The sequence below is a fragment of the Phytophthora infestans genome, genomic scaffold, assembly GCF_000142945.1.
Source record: "Phytophthora infestans T30-4 supercont1.1 genomic scaffold, whole genome shotgun sequence".
NCBI lineage: Eukaryota > Oomycota > Peronosporomycetes > Peronosporales > Peronosporaceae > Phytophthora > Phytophthora infestans.
Window position 1 is genome coordinate 2,133,683 of NW_003303758.1, and position 16,768 is coordinate 2,150,450.

Here is a 16,768-nt window from a genome sequence, read left to right on the forward strand (position 1 = left end):
GCACTGGCTTTGGAAGTACTCTGAAGCAGAATGATTTTCGAAGTAGCTTGAATCTTGCTAGCGGCATAATGCCATCCAGGCCTACGCTATAGCCACCCAAGATTCCATCCTCAATTTGCTGACCCCAATAGTTAGCATATTCACCCTTATCCACCAAAGCCATGTAAAAAAGAGCTCCCAGAAATGTCACCATCTGTTGCAGTGTGAACAGCGGCCTCTTAGTACTTCGATTTGCCCGCTCATATTCTCGCATTGCCTTGTTTGTTTGATTTACCACCTCAACCCAAAAATAAACTAAAATATATGCAAAGAAAGCGGATGACGGAGAGTGCTCGAAATGTGACGAAACTCTGGCCGAACCCTTGTCTGACTCGTACCGCCACTTTGTTCGTAAAGATCCGATGGCGCTTGTATCTGAGCCTCCGGGTCAAATTTCATATTGTCAATACTCTCCACATCTGTTAATGTCGAAGGTACAACTACTTCGGGACTGTATGCACGACGCTCTTCTACCTCCACATCTTCTTCTTATCGCTGGCATCTTCATTCACATCGATCTCATCGCGTTCGGCCTGGCTCAGGTTCCTCCATGCAGGCCTCATAGGCGATTTCATGATGTTGCTGTAGTTCTGTATTCCACGCTGCACGATGCTGATGCCCACATACCCGTCATTCTTCTAAAATTGTGTGTCAATCCATTTGAATTTCGAGTAGAGCCTTCTTTTTGTCGAAGCGTGTCACCCTTTCAATTATGTATGAGCTCCCAGCGTCCGTGTACACGCAGTTCTTCGGCCACACCTCCTTGCCAGGCCAGAGCGCTACCGATTTGTCAGCATACAGCCTGGAAAGTAGCTCGTTCTGTTTACGCGATGTCTGAGTTCGTGGTCGCTTCAGCAGATTATGAGACGATGCATTTCCAGCGAGTGCTTCATCGAGCCCGTCTTTTCTTGCCATACTCGTCACGTCTGGAAACACTGACGTTGCTTCAGGGGCTGACGCAGTAATAGCAGAAGAATTCACCGTAGCTTCACACTGTGCTGCTTCAGAAGTAGCATCTTCCAAAAAAACTGAGAGACTGCGATTTCGCTGTCGTCGCTGTAAAGCACTTAGCTTTGGTGTGATCGTCGTCCTGCGCTTCCTTTTTCCCTTTGCTACTGAGATATTATCCACTGCTGAGACCGCCTGTTCCACGGGAAGTTGAGCTTGATCGCCGTCTGTGATTGATTCCTCCGTTAGCATCTGAGCGAACGAGTCATGCTCGTGATTAACCGCGTTTACTCTTGACTTCATCTTTGCTTGCAATACGGTGTGCTCGTTTGGATAAGCTTGCAGTGAAGCGACACGTGATCATATGAGTGATCACGAGCAATCTTTTTATTGAAAACAAGATATATTGTTATACCACTTCGAAGAGTTTGCGGTATCGACCAAGTAGCATACAATAGCGATTTTTTGTGGCTGAACACCATCACGCTTTCTTTTCCTTTTGCAGTCGAGAGCGGCTAGTAACTTGTCATACACATTGCGTTTAGCTTGAACAAGTTGGGTCGCCAGCGAGACCACCACAATGCTGGCAGCAGATCCATCGTGTATGTTTCGAAAATTAATGACAGCAGCTGCGGCAGTAACTATATTGGGATTACTTCGATAAATTGCAAATCTGCTCACTTAATTGAACTAATCACATCGGAATACCGTGTACACTGTCACTTTTGACCAATCACTTGATTAAAGTAAAAAGAGCCAAAATAGCACCTTTTACATTGAATAGGGCGTTCGTCCAGCAGTTGGCGACTGGTCGCTCAACCATTGTGGCTGCGAGTGGGACATCAAAAAGGGCCAGCTTGCGCCATCGAAAAGAGCAGACACGCAGCTTTTTTTGTGAATTTTTACTGATTACATGCTGTAGTTTTGCTGCGTTTGTGGGGCTTGCAAGTTGTGCGCTACGTCGGACGGACTTGTCAGTTTAGTAGCCACATTTGACTTAATTTCATTATACTGCTCGATTCGTCTGATCGATCCAAGAAGGATAAGGGTTAGGGAAATCAAATCCTGTCTTAAATCATATATTCACCATTTCAGTATTACAAGCAGTTTATAAACTGCTACAGCCTAAACCCATGCCTCTACCATAGGCTCAATTTCCGTCACTGGAACCTGGTCAGCTTTCTTCTTCCTGGACGACACTGGTTTCCTCGCCTTGGTACTTCGAGAAGCTGGCGCGTCAGAATTCTACCACCTGTACGCTCACGCTTCCTTTTGTTTGTTTTAGGAGATGGAGCGGGAACAATGAGGATCTCTCGCAGCACTACATCGGATACTTGTACCCACGCTGTTTCACACTGCGATTGTGGTAGCCCGTTGCGCTCAAAGTTAGCCGGCTTTGCATGCATATTGACGCGCGAAAGTGGAAATATCCCACAGCTCCTGAACCCAGCAGCGAGATTGCTTCCTAAGCAGGCGTAGTTCCACGCCAATGCAGCCACTTCTAGCACAGTCTTCTTGTCGACAGTTCCAGACCCAATACTTGGTAGCATTTTGTCAGAAAGATTCTTCAGACTCGTCTTAAAAGGAGAGAAAACTGCCACGTTCATGGGCTGGAGGAGGTGCGTTCCATTTGGCGGCAAACATACAAGTTTGATACCCAGTCGTTCTGCTGCGTCGACAATAGCCAGTGATATGTGCGAGGAGCAACCGTCCAAGACGTGTAGTAGCGGTCGTCTAATTGGCGTAGGATAGCGTCTGAAAATAAACGTAGCCATCTCTTGAATAAAGAAGCCGTCATGAATGATATTTTAGTTGTAGTTACCCCCCGCGCCCTCGATTTGACACTTTACAAATATGTCGGCGTTTACACTCTTTCCGGGAAAGATGAATAAAGGAGGAACGACATATCCACTCGCGCTTCCACATGCAACGAAACTCAGATGGAAGCTTGTCTTGACGTCCTTGTGCCACACACGTTTAGATCCTTTAGCAGCGATCACTTGCTTGTGCTCCCTCGTAGTACTAATAGCGGTTTCGTCAACATTAAAAACTCGTGCTGCGCCAATTTTGTGCTCGGCGCAGCCAACCTTCCTCCATCGACAAGCCGCACACCAGCTGAGCCACCTGCTGGGCCTTCTCAAGAAGGTGGCGGCTTACAGGGTGCCCGACCTGCTGCCTCCCAAGCATCCAGTCTCGGGGGCTTTCTTCTGCCTCTTCTTGTAGCATCGGATGCGGACCGCGACGGTTGGGCTTCCGGGTAATCCCTTTCCGATCTAGAGCGATGTACTTCTTAAGCGTGCTATGGGGAATCTTGATTTTGTCTTCGCCGTGGACCCCGATAGCACCTCTTGAATGGCAGCGTCAAGTTCTGCGTCAGAATAAGGTGCGCGAAGCCTTACCATTGAGCCAGAGTTTGGAAATGGGTGGGAAATATTCAGATATAGAGTGCTTCAGGTTTTCACTTAGACAGAGCAATTGTAGTTTTGGTAAATCAAATCAGTAACAGTATAGGTACATTGAGGGTATTGGCTGAAAATAGGTCGGCTACTAAAGTGGCAAAAACTGCTAAATTAACCATTTTCCTTAACGTGCAATCCTTGTAAGCTTCCACTCAACAGATCACAGAATAAACCAAACGCTGCTACCGCAAATTCGAAGGTGTGTTAAAACGACTAATTTCACAAGTGCCATTTTTTTAAACTACAAGCGCATTGATCTTAAATTTCCTTTCTACAAGAACAGATATTGTTTTGACGTGTTCATAGCCGTGCCCGCATTACTTTATCCCTTTCGTGACTGACTTGACTCTGTATGCCATACAAAATACGGTAATTCTAAAACAATAGGGGCCAAAGGGCGTTTCAATTAGACTATTCATCTTGAAGATATCGGCCAAAGTGTGCAAGCTGTTCAAAGTGGCTACTAAATTGACAATTTCCCTTGATTTTAGTATCGGTAGCGAGCTTAATTGGCATCACTGACTTCATCAGCACTATAAGCACTTCTAACAAGCTCAATACGCATCGGTAGATACCTGAGCCGCAAAAATGGCTGAAGATTGTAAAGCGAGTCCTCCCAGGTTTGCCCAGACAGAAACAGCTCAAGAAATACGATGCACCAGACTCCGCACGAATGCTCGTCTTGCTGCTCGAGCCAGTAAACCTTCTCAAACTTAATTCGCCTCCGGTCTTCAGGTGTGGCTCTACAGTCAAACTGACTATGGTCCTTAGCTTCTCGTAGTTTTGCTCGCTTTGCATTGGGTCGAACATGAGATCAACCCCACTGGTAGCATCCACGCGAAAGGCGACCCAATGGTTGTCATTCAAGTTGACACAGCCGATGTCAGGGTCTTTAGCCTCCTTGAATGCACCGAACGAGGCTGCGACTTTTAGCTTTGTCTTCTGAGAGACAAATCCCACAAATGTGGGATTGACAATGCCGACACACGAATAGTGATTCCTGAGGACCATGAGGGCGGTGGTTACACACGCTGCTGCTAACCAAAGTGTCTCTCGCCAGTGCATCAGAAGAGGACCTCGAAAATATTCTCCCTCCATGATAGTGCCTCCCAGGTTTGAGTCCTCGACACTTGGTTTGTGCTTGTCCTGCCCAATAATATAAGAAGTCCCAGTTAGTTCGTGTTGTTTGAAACAATGTCTTCTTTTGTGTATCATGTTGTACCTTGGTAATCCACTCAGCGTCGCCGAACGGGGCAATCACTCTAGCGGCTGGCCATTCTACCACATCAATCCATTGATTCGTGAACTCGACCTCACGAAAGGCGGTTTAGCCGAGTGTATTCTATCCATCTCACGCAACGGATCCAACGTTGCCGGGTCGAAATTGTCCCATTGAACAAAGGCCCAGTAGCTGATGCTCCAACACTCAGTGCTAGAATAGCTTCTGTAAGCTTACCACGGGGATACAGGCTTGTCATTTTGAAATGAGCTTCTCCCAAAGGTCGCGACAGGATTCGTAATGGGCTCGTAGGTCCGACGCTGGTTAGGCTTAGCGCGTCTACAAGGTGTCAAGTCCCGTAGCTGTACGGTCTATCCAATAACCGATCCACCTTTTCCAAATCTACGGTAATAAATTTCTTCTTAGCTGCAACCGGTTGGCATGACGGCGGGCGTTTTAAACCGCAATGTTGCGGGTAAGACGTTCTTTTTGGTTTTTGGATAGGGCTTTAATCTCGCAGGCCGCGCGAATTTGTATTTACGAGATGAAACAGTACCTCCGCTCTTGAGCTGATCCTTGATACCCTCACACCAGCCGCAGTTGAAGAACATGCTGATATGGTTTCAGTAAAGCTCAAAACAGCTTGTAATTATTGCATGCTCTTGACTTGCACTTAAGTTACAGTTGGCCTTTGCGTATTCGTAGCATGTGACTGCGAAGCTCCACCATCCAAATTCTCCTCTACAAATGATGCAATACGCCCGCTGATGAGGTTGTATCGGAATGTTTCTAACCAGAACATCGCAACTTTGAATGTAGAGGTGGGTTGCTAAGATAAAAGCTCTTAAATCTCCAGCACGACTTGACCAGCCTTCGACCACTTCGTCTGATTGGTAATAGGTTTTTTATCTCCAAAGATACTCTCCACATTTCGTGAAATCCGAGTAGAACTTCGCGCTCGGTGGCGACGCACACAACACGATCGACTTTACGACACCCGGTCACGCTCGTCAAATCTGCGCAGCAACGATCGAGACACACATGATCAACGCAAAGGTGAGTGCTATGATACTTTTTAATTTGGAAAGTTTATTTTGTGAAGTATTATGTAACCCAGTGTTCTATTGTTTTGCTAGACTTTCTTGTGTTCGTGTGCATTTGTGCAAATGTCGCTGCTACCATGTTGCCACGTTCTCTACCTGCGTCTGCACAATGGAAACGAATACATCATCCCGCCTCTTTCATTTTACGCTCCGCGCTGGATGCTGCGCAATCCGATCAATGACCTCACGGATGGTGAGGTAGAAGGTGGAGGATTCTTCAAACGTACTCGAAAGCGTATGAGCTGATCTGCAACGCCAATGCGTACAGCTCTTGATCCTCTCCCTCAGCTATCGGTCGCGACCCGACGCGACTGATTTCCTCCCATGTATACGTCTTGTGCCTAGGCCTGGAGTGTCATCAGTATGGATACAACTTCGTCTACCTCGATATTGCCCTTGGGTTTTACACGGCAAAAATACCGTTTCGCGTGATCGATAACCCGCATCTGCGTCGTTCTCTCATTCGTTTTTGCTCGAATATGAAGCTTCCAACGCGCCACGGTCTTGCAACTACCTTCTTGAATGGCTTACAATACGGAAATGGAACGCTTGGGACAGATTCTACAACGCTAACTACGGCTAATTATCATCACGGACGGCTGGTCAAACATTAATCGAGAAAGCACCGTAGACTACGTTATCATTTCTCCCAAAATGCGGCCGATGATGTGGTCATCTGGTACAACGGGATGTCAAGCTCATACTAGAAATTTTATGGCTTTCTCGCGTTATTTCCGAGGTGGAAGCAGTCGCTGGTGCTGCGAACGTGATTGCCGTAGTATCCATGCTGCGAATATGAAGAAAGCTGGACGTCTTGCTGAATTGAGGTACCCAAATGTGATCTTCGATGGTTGCTCTGACCACACTATGAATTTGCTACTGAAAGATATGTTAAAAATTGAGTTTTTTTCGGACGTTTACATAAAAGCTGTGAAGTTGGTAGCATTTGTACGAGCACGACACCTCCTTCTGGACCGAGTTCGTGCCAAGCGTCGAGTTCTTCCAAAGAGATCAAAGACTGATGAGTTGTCGGCTCCGGTGTCTACAAGATGGTATGCCCAAGAGAGGTGTATAAAAAGCGTGGCTCGCAGCAAGTCGCCGTTGAAGGCGGCGTTCGCCGATACTGAGCTTATGCTGTAGTATGCTGACGCAGCAGCCGCTCAAAAACTCAACAATGTTGTAGATATACTACAGGACAAGCCGTTCTGGGCTAGTGCAAGAATCGTTGTTCGACTGACCAAGCCTATCACGCGCGCTCGCCAATTTTGAAACTGATACTTGTTCCAATTCGATGATTCAGCACGTGTTTGAGCGAATAAAGCACGCAGACGTGCACACAGCTCCTATTCCCGGCCTCACCGACCCATCTGTGCAGGCCAAAATACTTGCCCTGATCGATGAACTCAGCAAGAATTGCATACTTGCTGGACCCATCCAAGGACACTTCAGGTTTTACTGGAGACAGTATGCGCGATGCAGTTGCCCGATGCTGTTAAAGTAGCTGAGTGCTTTGGATTGCCCCCCGGATATTAGTCCATCTAGCTTTCGCTTGGAGCTACTGGACTTTATTGGCATGAAGAAATCCAGGACTTTCTGAAGAGAAGACGAAAGCTGGTACAGATACTCCTCTGTATTGGTGGCTGATGGACGAATATTTCCCCAGCTGTACTGCTTTGCTGAAAAGGTGCTCAGTTTTCCTACTTCATCTGCTGCAAGCAAACGGCTGTGAGGTGCTTACGTATTTACGCAGCCCAAGCTTCGTAATAGCCTTCGAGCTAACTCCGTTGAGAAACTCGTTTTTATCTACACGAACAACGGTGATTCTAAGCCAAACAGTATGCCACTATACCAGACACGTTCGACAACTAGCGATTACTGCAGCGATAGTGACAGTGACAGCGACGATCACGGTGATGAAGATGACGATGAATGTTTATTTGACTTGCGCGACACCAAACTGAAATACTTATTGGATGCAATCGTCACCGTGGGCCCCGCTTCTGAAAATAAATCATTGTACCATAGCGCAGCAATAACACATTCATGTCGACCTCCTAATATAGTTCTAGGCTCTAATGCAATCCGCAGTGTTGACCGGGAAATGCATGGTGTTCTCGACGTTGCCTCTCTCAATTTCCGCACTGCATCTCCTCACATTTTTGCACTCAGAATGTTTACGGTTTCTTCAGTTGTATAGGTAAGGGTGACTGCAGCACTGGCAGAGTTCCACCATGACGCTGCAAGGGTTGCCGCCACGCTTCCAGAAGGCTGCGTTTCTCTCATGAATCGCACGGCACCGTTGCTTCTGCACCGGAACTCTTCGACCTTGTTCTCAGATGAGTACCCGTACGGAGCACACATTGATCTCTGCGCTGCGATTCACAGCTGGTACTTAAGTCTGTGCGCTTCATCCGCTATAAGTCACCACCAATGGAACTTTGAGAGCACGGCAAAGTCTTTGATTGCCACTTTGTACGTAGTCATGAGTATGTTTAAGTATTCCTACTCATCAACAACCGCCAGAGAATCGTCGTCCATATCGCCGGTTTGGTGGTGTGGATACTGCAGCCAGAGATGTTCCTTTTCATGAAAGCGCATGGTCTTCTAGTGCTTGTTCATGAGTGGATCCGGATCTAGCAGTACTTGTTTAGTCTCCCACGACGCGTGCATGTAGGCGAATCCCTTCCATTTGGTAAGATATTTAGTAATCATCATCTTGGCAGGTCGATTACCGAGTATATTAGCGCTGGCCGAGGCGACCGGCGGGACTGGGGCTGGTTTCGCGACCTCTCGTTGCATATCTCAATTACCACGGTGGCCGCAACGGCCTGACCTTCGGCCGGCTTGGCCTCCTGCAGCAGGACCCACTTGAGCTTGCTCGTATCCAGCTAAGACTCGGCTGTTTTGGTGTCCGAGTCGTCGTCTTTGAGTCGTTTCTTCGGTTTCTTCTTGTGAGGGTCACTGTCGGGGATCGCGACAGCTTCGTACGAGTTGGGCACGTGTCCGTGCCAATGATCGTCCTGTAGCTGCTCGGCCAGAAGGCGGTCTCCTCGTTGTTGTTAGATCCCTAGCTCTCGGTTTCTTTGCCATCACTTGACGTGTGGCAGGCCTCGCACTACTATGATCGCGGCTCGGATTCTGGCAGGTCTCGCAGATCCACGTCTTCTTGACGGGCTTGGCCGGCCATCACCGCAGCTATGCTTGTGCTCTTTTGTGCACCTTGTAAATATGTACACTCTGCACTAAATATTTGTAGCATTTGCGTTCACTGTAGAAAATTGCGGCCTTTTGTGCAACCTGGCTTGCAACCCTATTTTGATTGGTTAATACTAGTGCTGATGACTGTGTTGAAGCGCACAAAGCGGTAGCTACACACGCAGAGTAGGATGGCCGCCATTCTTACGATCCGCACGGAGGGCCACCAAGATACTTGACACTGAGAGCTGCCTACCATAGACTGAATATACCTTGTCTATCGCTGCGTCACTGGTAAAACCTGAGCGCACCAAGCTAGCGACTACGTCCCAGAACACTTTTCGCCTAGAGAAGGCGAATTTGCTCGCACCACGCTCGATTGCCGTAAAGTCTTTTGCTGCTTTCAGGTCACCGCATCCGACCTGGTATTCGTGCCAAAGTTTGAATAAATCTTTCGGCCGCTTTGAAAGTACAGCCGTAGACGCTCGGCGAGTCGGAGGCGGATTAGGTGGAGATGTAGTTATATCCTGCGTAATAACGTCGCGCCGAAAAGCTGGCTGCCTGGCAATATGCTTTAGTATGGCCTGAATCTTCTGTAGCTCTCGCTGGTTCTCTCGCCGTAAACGCATGACTTCGTTCAGCACTTCGGCTGTTTAACGTCGCCCTGCTCCAATCTGCGAACCTCGTGAGCTCTCGCTTGTACTGGCTTGCCATAGTGCTGGGGCTTGTGGCGCTCTTTTCTTTCTTTGCAAACTTCTAGCTTGATCTCACTTGGATTTTGATATCTGGTTCTACACTAAGTACGTTTGCAACCTAACTTGCTTTTTGTATCAGATTGGGTTGCAAAACTGACCTGAACCTGCCACCGTGTGAACAACTCAAGTTGCAATCACCACCCCGCACAATTGTGGTCTATACGCTACGTGCAGCCAATCAGAGATCAGGATTTTCAAAAATAACGTTACAACCTTAGTTGCAAATGGCCGATAATGTTGCAGTATTGAATTCGTATTCTATCGCTATTTATCTGCATTTATCTGCATGGAATGCTATTTAACTATTGAACCAACTTAATAACAGCCCTACTGGTGACTGACTGACTTATTAATACCATGGGAACATTGGAAGTACGTACGTTTAACAAAAGTTTTTTTAACCTCGTTGGTATTGGCAATGGCGGCTACAGCCGAAGAACGCGAGGGTAACACTTTCAATGAGCTGGTAGCACTACTACTGCGTAACGAGGACAGCAAAAAACACGCGGCCGATGTGGAGATGGACATGAGGCGGCTACTAATGCTGGCGCGTGATGCCCACTTGCGAGACCAATTTGTCCAAGCGCAGGGTGTCCGCCGGGTCACCCTCATCGCCACATCCGCTACAAACAATGTTACACGTCGTCTATGCGCTGGGTACTCGACCTTTGTATCCATAAAAATAAATGGATATTTACGTGGTGCCTAATAACCTCTGAAATGTCAACAGCATTCTCGGAAATCTAGCGCATTCAGAGCGAGGACGACTCAGTGCAAGCTCCTGTGACAGGTCACATTATTTGTGTTCTTTTGAAGATTTCTTTTATAATTCGGCATGATTTGGTTGCGTGACCTAGGTGGCATTGTATTTCGCATCGACACCACTGTCCACTGTCAGTTCTTCTGGCAAACACTCATTCTAGTGGCGATGATGAGCTGGCACGAATTAGCGCAGCTGCGTTGCTAGCCTTCTCCACGCAAAACCATTGCCAACTGCACCTTGATAAACTGGGTGGAATCTCCGTCCTCTTGAAAATACTCGACGTTAAGCAAGCCGATTACGCTGCCACAGATGTTGCTATCTACTCGGCTGCGATACTCTGGAATATGTGTAAGGCTCCAGCTTTGCTACTGAAACTTGAGGTGCGTACTGTTGACTTCAATTTTATAGCGTTGTATAATACCGATTAACGTGGGGTACACGGACGCTGCACAGACTATCTACGGTGTTTTAAAGGATCAGCTCACGCGTAAGCTCAGTAACCTCCTTATAGCACCATTTGAGCCGGTCCAGCTCTTCCTGACCCCAACAGGAGAGCGGGGAATGCCAGTTTTACTCGACTTTGAAGGCGAAAATCTAAACGTCTTGGTCACGGCTTCCATCTCCACTCAGTTGAGTGTCGTTCTCGCCATCGAAAACTACGTCGGTCGCGCTCGCTCACTGGCCGACCAATTTCGCCCCAAAACGCCTCCAGCGTCAGCTGTAGTGACAAGAAGCCGAGCTTTAGGAGGCTCGTCTGGACTTGCGCAACCAGCAGGAGCGAGCGTGGCTCACTACGACGAAAGTGGAGTACTGGCATCACGAACTTGTGTTGTCTGCACGAAACTTATTTCAGTGAAACCATCAAGACGAAAACGAATCCGTCCGTCACTGCTGTGTTCAAGGGTAGGCTGTGGCCAAGTGTACCATCTTTCATGCAGTCGCTGGGCGAGTTTATCTGAAGCAACTCTCGCTAGAATTGCTACCGGAAAAACAGAGTTCCACTTCTACTGTGACGCGTGTGTGCTCGGAAAACCATTGTATTACTGGGACTTCTTAGCTGCGCACTCACAACACGAGTCGCTTGTCACCGAAAACGTATTCACAGCCATCAGAATCTCACGGGTATCACCTTCGCCGACAACGGTGACAGAAACGGATGACTCAATACAGCACCACAATACAGAAAACACGGCAAGTAAGGGTGTCAAAGATGATGGATCAATGTGGCCGCTTATAATGCTACTTGACCGCAACTTAAACCTTGTGGGAATTGGCGAAAAGTGTTTTCGTGTTGCTGCAAGCAATCGAGATCCAGAGATGTTTATTGCGACGGTGAGATACCTTACAATTCGATCGTATCCTGCCACACGACAAGAACGTGCTATCCCTAAAAAGGGGGAAGCAAGGGCCAACAACGCCATGTCGGATGTGCAATGGGAAGTGTCGTACGCTCGCCAAGGAGCCCTCGATTTGACTGCCACACCAGGAGCTGCTGTTTTCTGGCCAGTCCTATTTACTCGTGACATTCTTGCATTGGAATACACGCGACGTTCACTTAACGAGTTGGAGAATGTGTTCGTGTACGAATTTCAAGGAGAACAACCTCAAGATAAAATGTTCTCGGTAGGTAACAAAGCCACAGCTTCAAATCCGCTGACACGTGACGGAGTATGGATGGCGTTAACTCCACGCAAAGGCATTTGCATGAAATTGCTAGCAACCCAAACTGGTCATCTCAAGACACTTCAGGATTGTAACATGATAAAATCTGGCAAACCCAAAGCTTCAAAGGCAACACGAAAGATGCGCAAGCCACATTTTCCCGGTCAGCAACTCAACAAAATCGCTGTGGACATAACAAATTAAACAAGCAGAAAAAACAAGAGCGTTAATATAAAATGTAAGAACCCTTTTTCTCATACAAAAAATAAATCCATTGCTTTCCTCTTAGACCTTCAGCGTAATGTCCGTGTAGATACGAAGAAGATCATCCACAGGTCCCGCCGGCAAGCTGGAGGCCATGCCATAGATGGCGCTGCCACCCTCAGGCGACGGGTTGGGGTCTTGCTTCACTTCGTTCACAGCTTCTTCGAGTGCATTCAGGAACTTGTTCGCCTTGCCAATGTGGCGAACCGTCACACACAAATGCACCGAAATCGGGTGTTGTAGCGGACTAAGACTCCATCCATGTTTCGCCATCGCATCACTGACTTTAAGTGCATTCACGCCCTTGTCACCAGCGAAGCTCACCACCATCGCCTTCGGATCGCCCAGCAAGTGGATGCCATCGATACGCTTGATACCAGCCTTGATCTCGTCCACAGTGTCCAAAATCCCCTTCGTCTTCTCGAGGTATCCTTCACGTCCGAGACGCACCATGGACGCCCACGCTGCAGCACTCAGTGCGCCAGGACGACTGCCGGCCAGCGTGGGGGTTGCGTACAGTCCGCCAGTCCAATCCGCGTACGAGAAATATTGGAATCGTCGAATCTCCGGGCTCTTGTACAGCACCACCGACGTGCCCTTGGAGCCGTAGCCGTACTTGTGTGTATCACACGACATGCTGGTTACACCTGGCAGCGCAAAGTCGAATACAGGGATATCGTTACGGAGCTGGCGTGCAAATGGCAGTACGAATCCACCGAGACAGCAGTCGACGTGAAGACCGACGTCGTTCTGCACTGCCAGTGTCGAGAGCGCCTCAATATCGTCGATCATGCCGTGTGGGAAGTTGGGGGCACTACTGTAAAGCATGATCGTATTGGCTGAAATGCTCCAGCGTACTGCGTTCAGGTCCATCTTCAGTGTCTTGGGGTTCATAGGCACCTTGATTAGTCTAATACCCAGGATCTCACAGGCCTTATCAATAGCTGCATGTGCAGTCACACACGCAATGATCTCGGGTTTAGTAATCCCGTGCTTGTGACGGTAGTGCTCTCGATGCGTCTTGGTCGCGAGGAAGATGCTCTCCGTACCGCCGGAGCTGAGCGTCCCACAGACTTCTGGGTGGCCTCCGTTCATCAATGCTGCCGTCATGGCGATGACCTCAGCTTCAAACTTATTCACTGCCGGCCACAAGTCAGCGTGTAGCGGATTGGTCACTGCGAATAGCGCGTAAGCCTTGTTCAGCACGTCCAGATGTTCCTTCTCGCCGTGGTATACAGCTCCTGAGACGAGTCCGTCTCTCCACTTGTCGTCGCTGTTGCCTGCCAGATCTTCCATTAAGGTCAGCAGTTTCTTGTCGTCCATACCTCGATCAGGAAGAGCACGTAGCTTCTCCATCTTGCCGGACAGTGGGTCGTTGCCCTTGAGCGAGTGCTCCACCTCGCTCTCGATCTTGCGCATCTCGTCTGCCACCTTGGCGGATATGATTGGCAGCTTCTTGAGAGCATTCACCACGGCGCCACCTACTACGTTCAGCATGTTCTTGCGAGAGACGTAGCGCATGTGACGTAGGGTCTGCACAGCGTTGGAGAAGGCGGTGACGGCCAGCACGAGCATCAGCGTGTCGCTGAAGACAGCTTCCACCGCAGGGGCGCGCTGCTGCGCTGCCGTCCACAGCTGCAGGAAGAAGCTCGTGGGCGATGACGTGACGGCTAGGCGGTAGCGGTAGTAGGCGAAGAGAAGCACTAGCGACGGCCAGATCTTGGCGAGCGCGCGATCCACGTTGAAGAGCGGGCGTAGAGAGAAATAGAGCACGAGCGCGGCCACAGCGTAGGTCGGCAGACGCTCTTCTGGTATGGGCAGGAGATCTGCAAAAGACGGTGCCATGGTGATGTCAAACTTTGACTCAAAGTAGACGTCTTCTCTTTGTGGATAATTGAGAAATGAGTAGGGTACAGTGCATGTACGCACGTTGACGGTACAATTGTTGACGGTACAGTAAAACGAGTTTTCGAGATTTCGAGCTATTTGTAGAGATTTGGACCTTGGAAGTGAGAAGAGAAGTTTTTAAAATTACGGGATCTATTTTCTGCACAATCATGGGCGTTTAGTCCAAGTTCTCGGTGTTGCCATCAATATTGCAATGCTTGTCTTGGATAGCACTTTGCCAGAGAAATTTATACACTCAGTTGGTCTATCGATACCAGCTTTCGAAGATGTCCAACTTTAATGGTGTCAACTAATATTGCAGTACCTTGTGACCGTAAAATTGAATGTCGGTGGTTAGCACACATGCACAACACCAGCATTCACTTCTTTAGCAGCTTGGCGCATTCTTTCACTTAAGAAAGTCCATAAGTTATACGCCTGTAGAGCGTGAAAGCTGTGAGCTCGGAATGTGGCGGAAGCGCTCGTTTCGTTGCGCCGCATATTCGAGAAAGTTGAAGTTCGTCTACAAATTTTACACTCGTGCAACATCGTAAAGTCGCAGCATTTTAATCTTACATAAAACCATGTTCAGGCCTAACGTCGGACGCCGCGGGCGCGTTGGCCCCAACGCCGGGCGCAACGGCCAGGGCATCGCACTGTTGCTCATGCTCATGCAACAGATTCAGCAGCTGGAGCGCAAACCGCCGGTTACGCTCGGACTCATGGGTACGTACTGCGTATTTCGCAGTAAGTTTTTGCTTAAAGCTATCTCCTTAATGACCAGTTTTGAGGTGCGCTTTGTAGCTTTAATGTACGGACTTCATTTCCAGAAAGAGCAATCACCGGAGCTCTTCTCCCCATATTCGCTGTAAGTCAATAAACACAGCACCATAGAGAATGTTGATCACTGACGTTCTATAACGCTGTACTTCAGATGTCCCGACCGAGTGCTCAGTCATTGGGACTTGACGCGTATTGTGGCATCGGGACTCATCCACGTCGATGACTGGCACTTGTACCATAACATGTGAGTGCAAATAGCCTGAGAAAAGACAGGAAAGAGAAGATACTGACTTGTTTACAAGGGTCTCGTTCTTGTGGAAGGGATGCAACCTTGAGTACAAGATGGGGAGCGTGCGCTTCCTTCTAACGGTGGTGTATTTACTCGTGCTGTGCCACGTGCTAGTCGTAGTGGTGGCACTCGTGCTTGCAACAGGGTTCCAAATGCCGGTACGCACATTATTTGCTCTGCTTGGCAATTATAATAGCTCACACTTATTGCCAATTGTTTTTATGTAGGGACCATTGCATCAGTGTAGTGTGGGGTTCTCCGGAGTGCTATTTGCTCTAAAGGTGATGTAAAATAAGGGTATGAGCTCTGATTAAAAGGTGAATAACCTTATTGCGTCTTTTGTGTAGGTGCTTTTGAATCATAACTCGCCAGCATTCTCGTCGGTTTACGGCTTTCAAGTGCCTACCAAGTATGCGGCATGGCTGGAGCTGGTGGTGATTCATTTCCTGGTACCGCGAAGCTCGTTCATTGGCCACATGTGCGGCATCCTAGCTGGTAGGTCTGGTGGGAACTGTGTTGTGGCTGTAGTCTCACCTGTTTGTACCTTTGTACCAGGTTACTTGTTCGTGTACTCTTCAGTGATGCAGTCAGTTATGACTTCCGGAGCCGGTGCATTCAGCCGATGGCTGAGAGCAGTTGCTGGTCCTACTTACTATCGACATGACACTCCACCTCCACGCTATTCAAGGCCTCCAACGTCCTCTTTTGAGACCGACGAAGACATAGCACGACGTCTTCAAGAAGAAGAATACCAAGATCATGCTGCTCCACAGCCGCAGCCAGGACAACCAACACCTGAACACATCAGCCCAAGCGAACTTCGACGCCGGCGTTTGGCTCGATTCGGCACCGGACATTAAGAAGACAATTGGGAAATTTAATCTTCGTCTACATTTATCGTAAAACGCGACTTTATCAACAGGACAAATCACTCATACTATAAATTCACTTGTCCCAGTTCTCCAGAAGCGTTGCGTGAAGTCGCCAATACCTGGTCGAATGCGCTGTTGTTCGTCCAATACGGTGTCCATTTGAGCTGTCACCAACTTCACGCCTGCGAACGACAATGAACGTGTGAGATGTCGGTAGCGAATTCTGTTTTCCGTGGTGTACCCTTACCTGGAAAGACTCTGCAGCCCTTCAAGGGAGCTGATCATTGTCACGAAATAAATCTGGTCAGCAGCTATTTGTCTGTCCTGGGTTAAATGATGAAGAACTGCACATGCTTTATCCCCAGTTGCGCACTGAATGTCAAAGAGGAACACGACTTGACCTGTGCTGACTGTCGGTAGGTGAGCCTTCACATGTGGTGGACATTCATTTGCTGAATCTATGGAGACGATACCAGCTGGAGATGCTGGGCTGATGTCCGAGAAGGCTCGAAGCAACACGGTGCCCCTAC

The 16,768-nt window shown here is 48.4% G+C and overlaps 5 protein-coding genes across 5 annotated transcripts; 3 read left to right on the forward strand and 2 right to left on the reverse strand.

Annotated features, from left to right (window-relative positions):
* Nucleotides 1-8,656: 8,656 nt before the first annotated feature.
* On the reverse strand, nt 8,657-9,677 carry PITG_00377 (uncharacterized protein; the record flags this gene model as incomplete). The annotated part of the gene is made up of 3 exons (XM_002908935.1): nt 8,657-8,788; nt 9,275-9,524; nt 9,646-9,677. 3 exons carry the CDS (start codon nt 9,675-9,677, stop codon nt 8,657-8,659), a joined length of 414 nt encoding a protein of 137 aa, XP_002908981.1.
* Nucleotides 9,678-10,136: 459 nt separating this feature from the next.
* On the forward strand, nt 10,137-11,628 carry PITG_00378 (uncharacterized protein; the record flags this gene model as incomplete). The annotated part of the gene is made up of 4 exons (XM_002908936.1): nt 10,137-10,375; nt 10,669-10,861; nt 10,935-11,384; nt 11,587-11,628. 4 exons carry the CDS (start codon nt 10,137-10,139, stop codon nt 11,626-11,628), a joined length of 924 nt encoding a protein of 307 aa, XP_002908982.1.
* An 89-nt stretch (nt 11,629-11,717) lies between these two features.
* PITG_00379 (uncharacterized protein) lies at nt 11,718-12,347 on the forward strand (the record flags this gene model as incomplete). The annotated part of the gene is made up of 4 exons (XM_002908937.1): nt 11,718-11,800; nt 11,888-12,030; nt 12,076-12,108; nt 12,151-12,347. 4 exons carry the CDS (start codon nt 11,718-11,720, stop codon nt 12,345-12,347), a joined length of 456 nt encoding a protein of 151 aa, XP_002908983.1.
* Nucleotides 12,348-12,391: 44 nt separating this feature from the next.
* PITG_00380 (sphingosine-1-phosphate lyase, putative) lies at nt 12,392-14,296 on the reverse strand (the record flags this gene model as incomplete). Its single annotated transcript, XM_002908938.1, has 1 exon — nt 12,392-14,296. The coding sequence occupies one exon, from the start codon at nt 14,250-14,252 to the stop codon at nt 12,429-12,431; it is 1,824 nt and encodes a 607-aa protein (XP_002908984.1).
* A 582-nt stretch (nt 14,297-14,878) lies between these two features.
* Nucleotides 14,879-16,226, forward strand: PITG_00381 (serine protease family S54, putative; the record flags this gene model as incomplete). The annotated part of the gene is made up of 6 exons (XM_002908939.1): nt 14,879-15,020; nt 15,099-15,162; nt 15,229-15,321; nt 15,380-15,524; nt 15,714-15,861; nt 15,922-16,226. 6 exons carry the CDS (start codon nt 14,879-14,881, stop codon nt 16,224-16,226), a joined length of 897 nt encoding a protein of 298 aa, XP_002908985.1.
* Nucleotides 16,227-16,768: the final 542 nt, after the last annotated feature.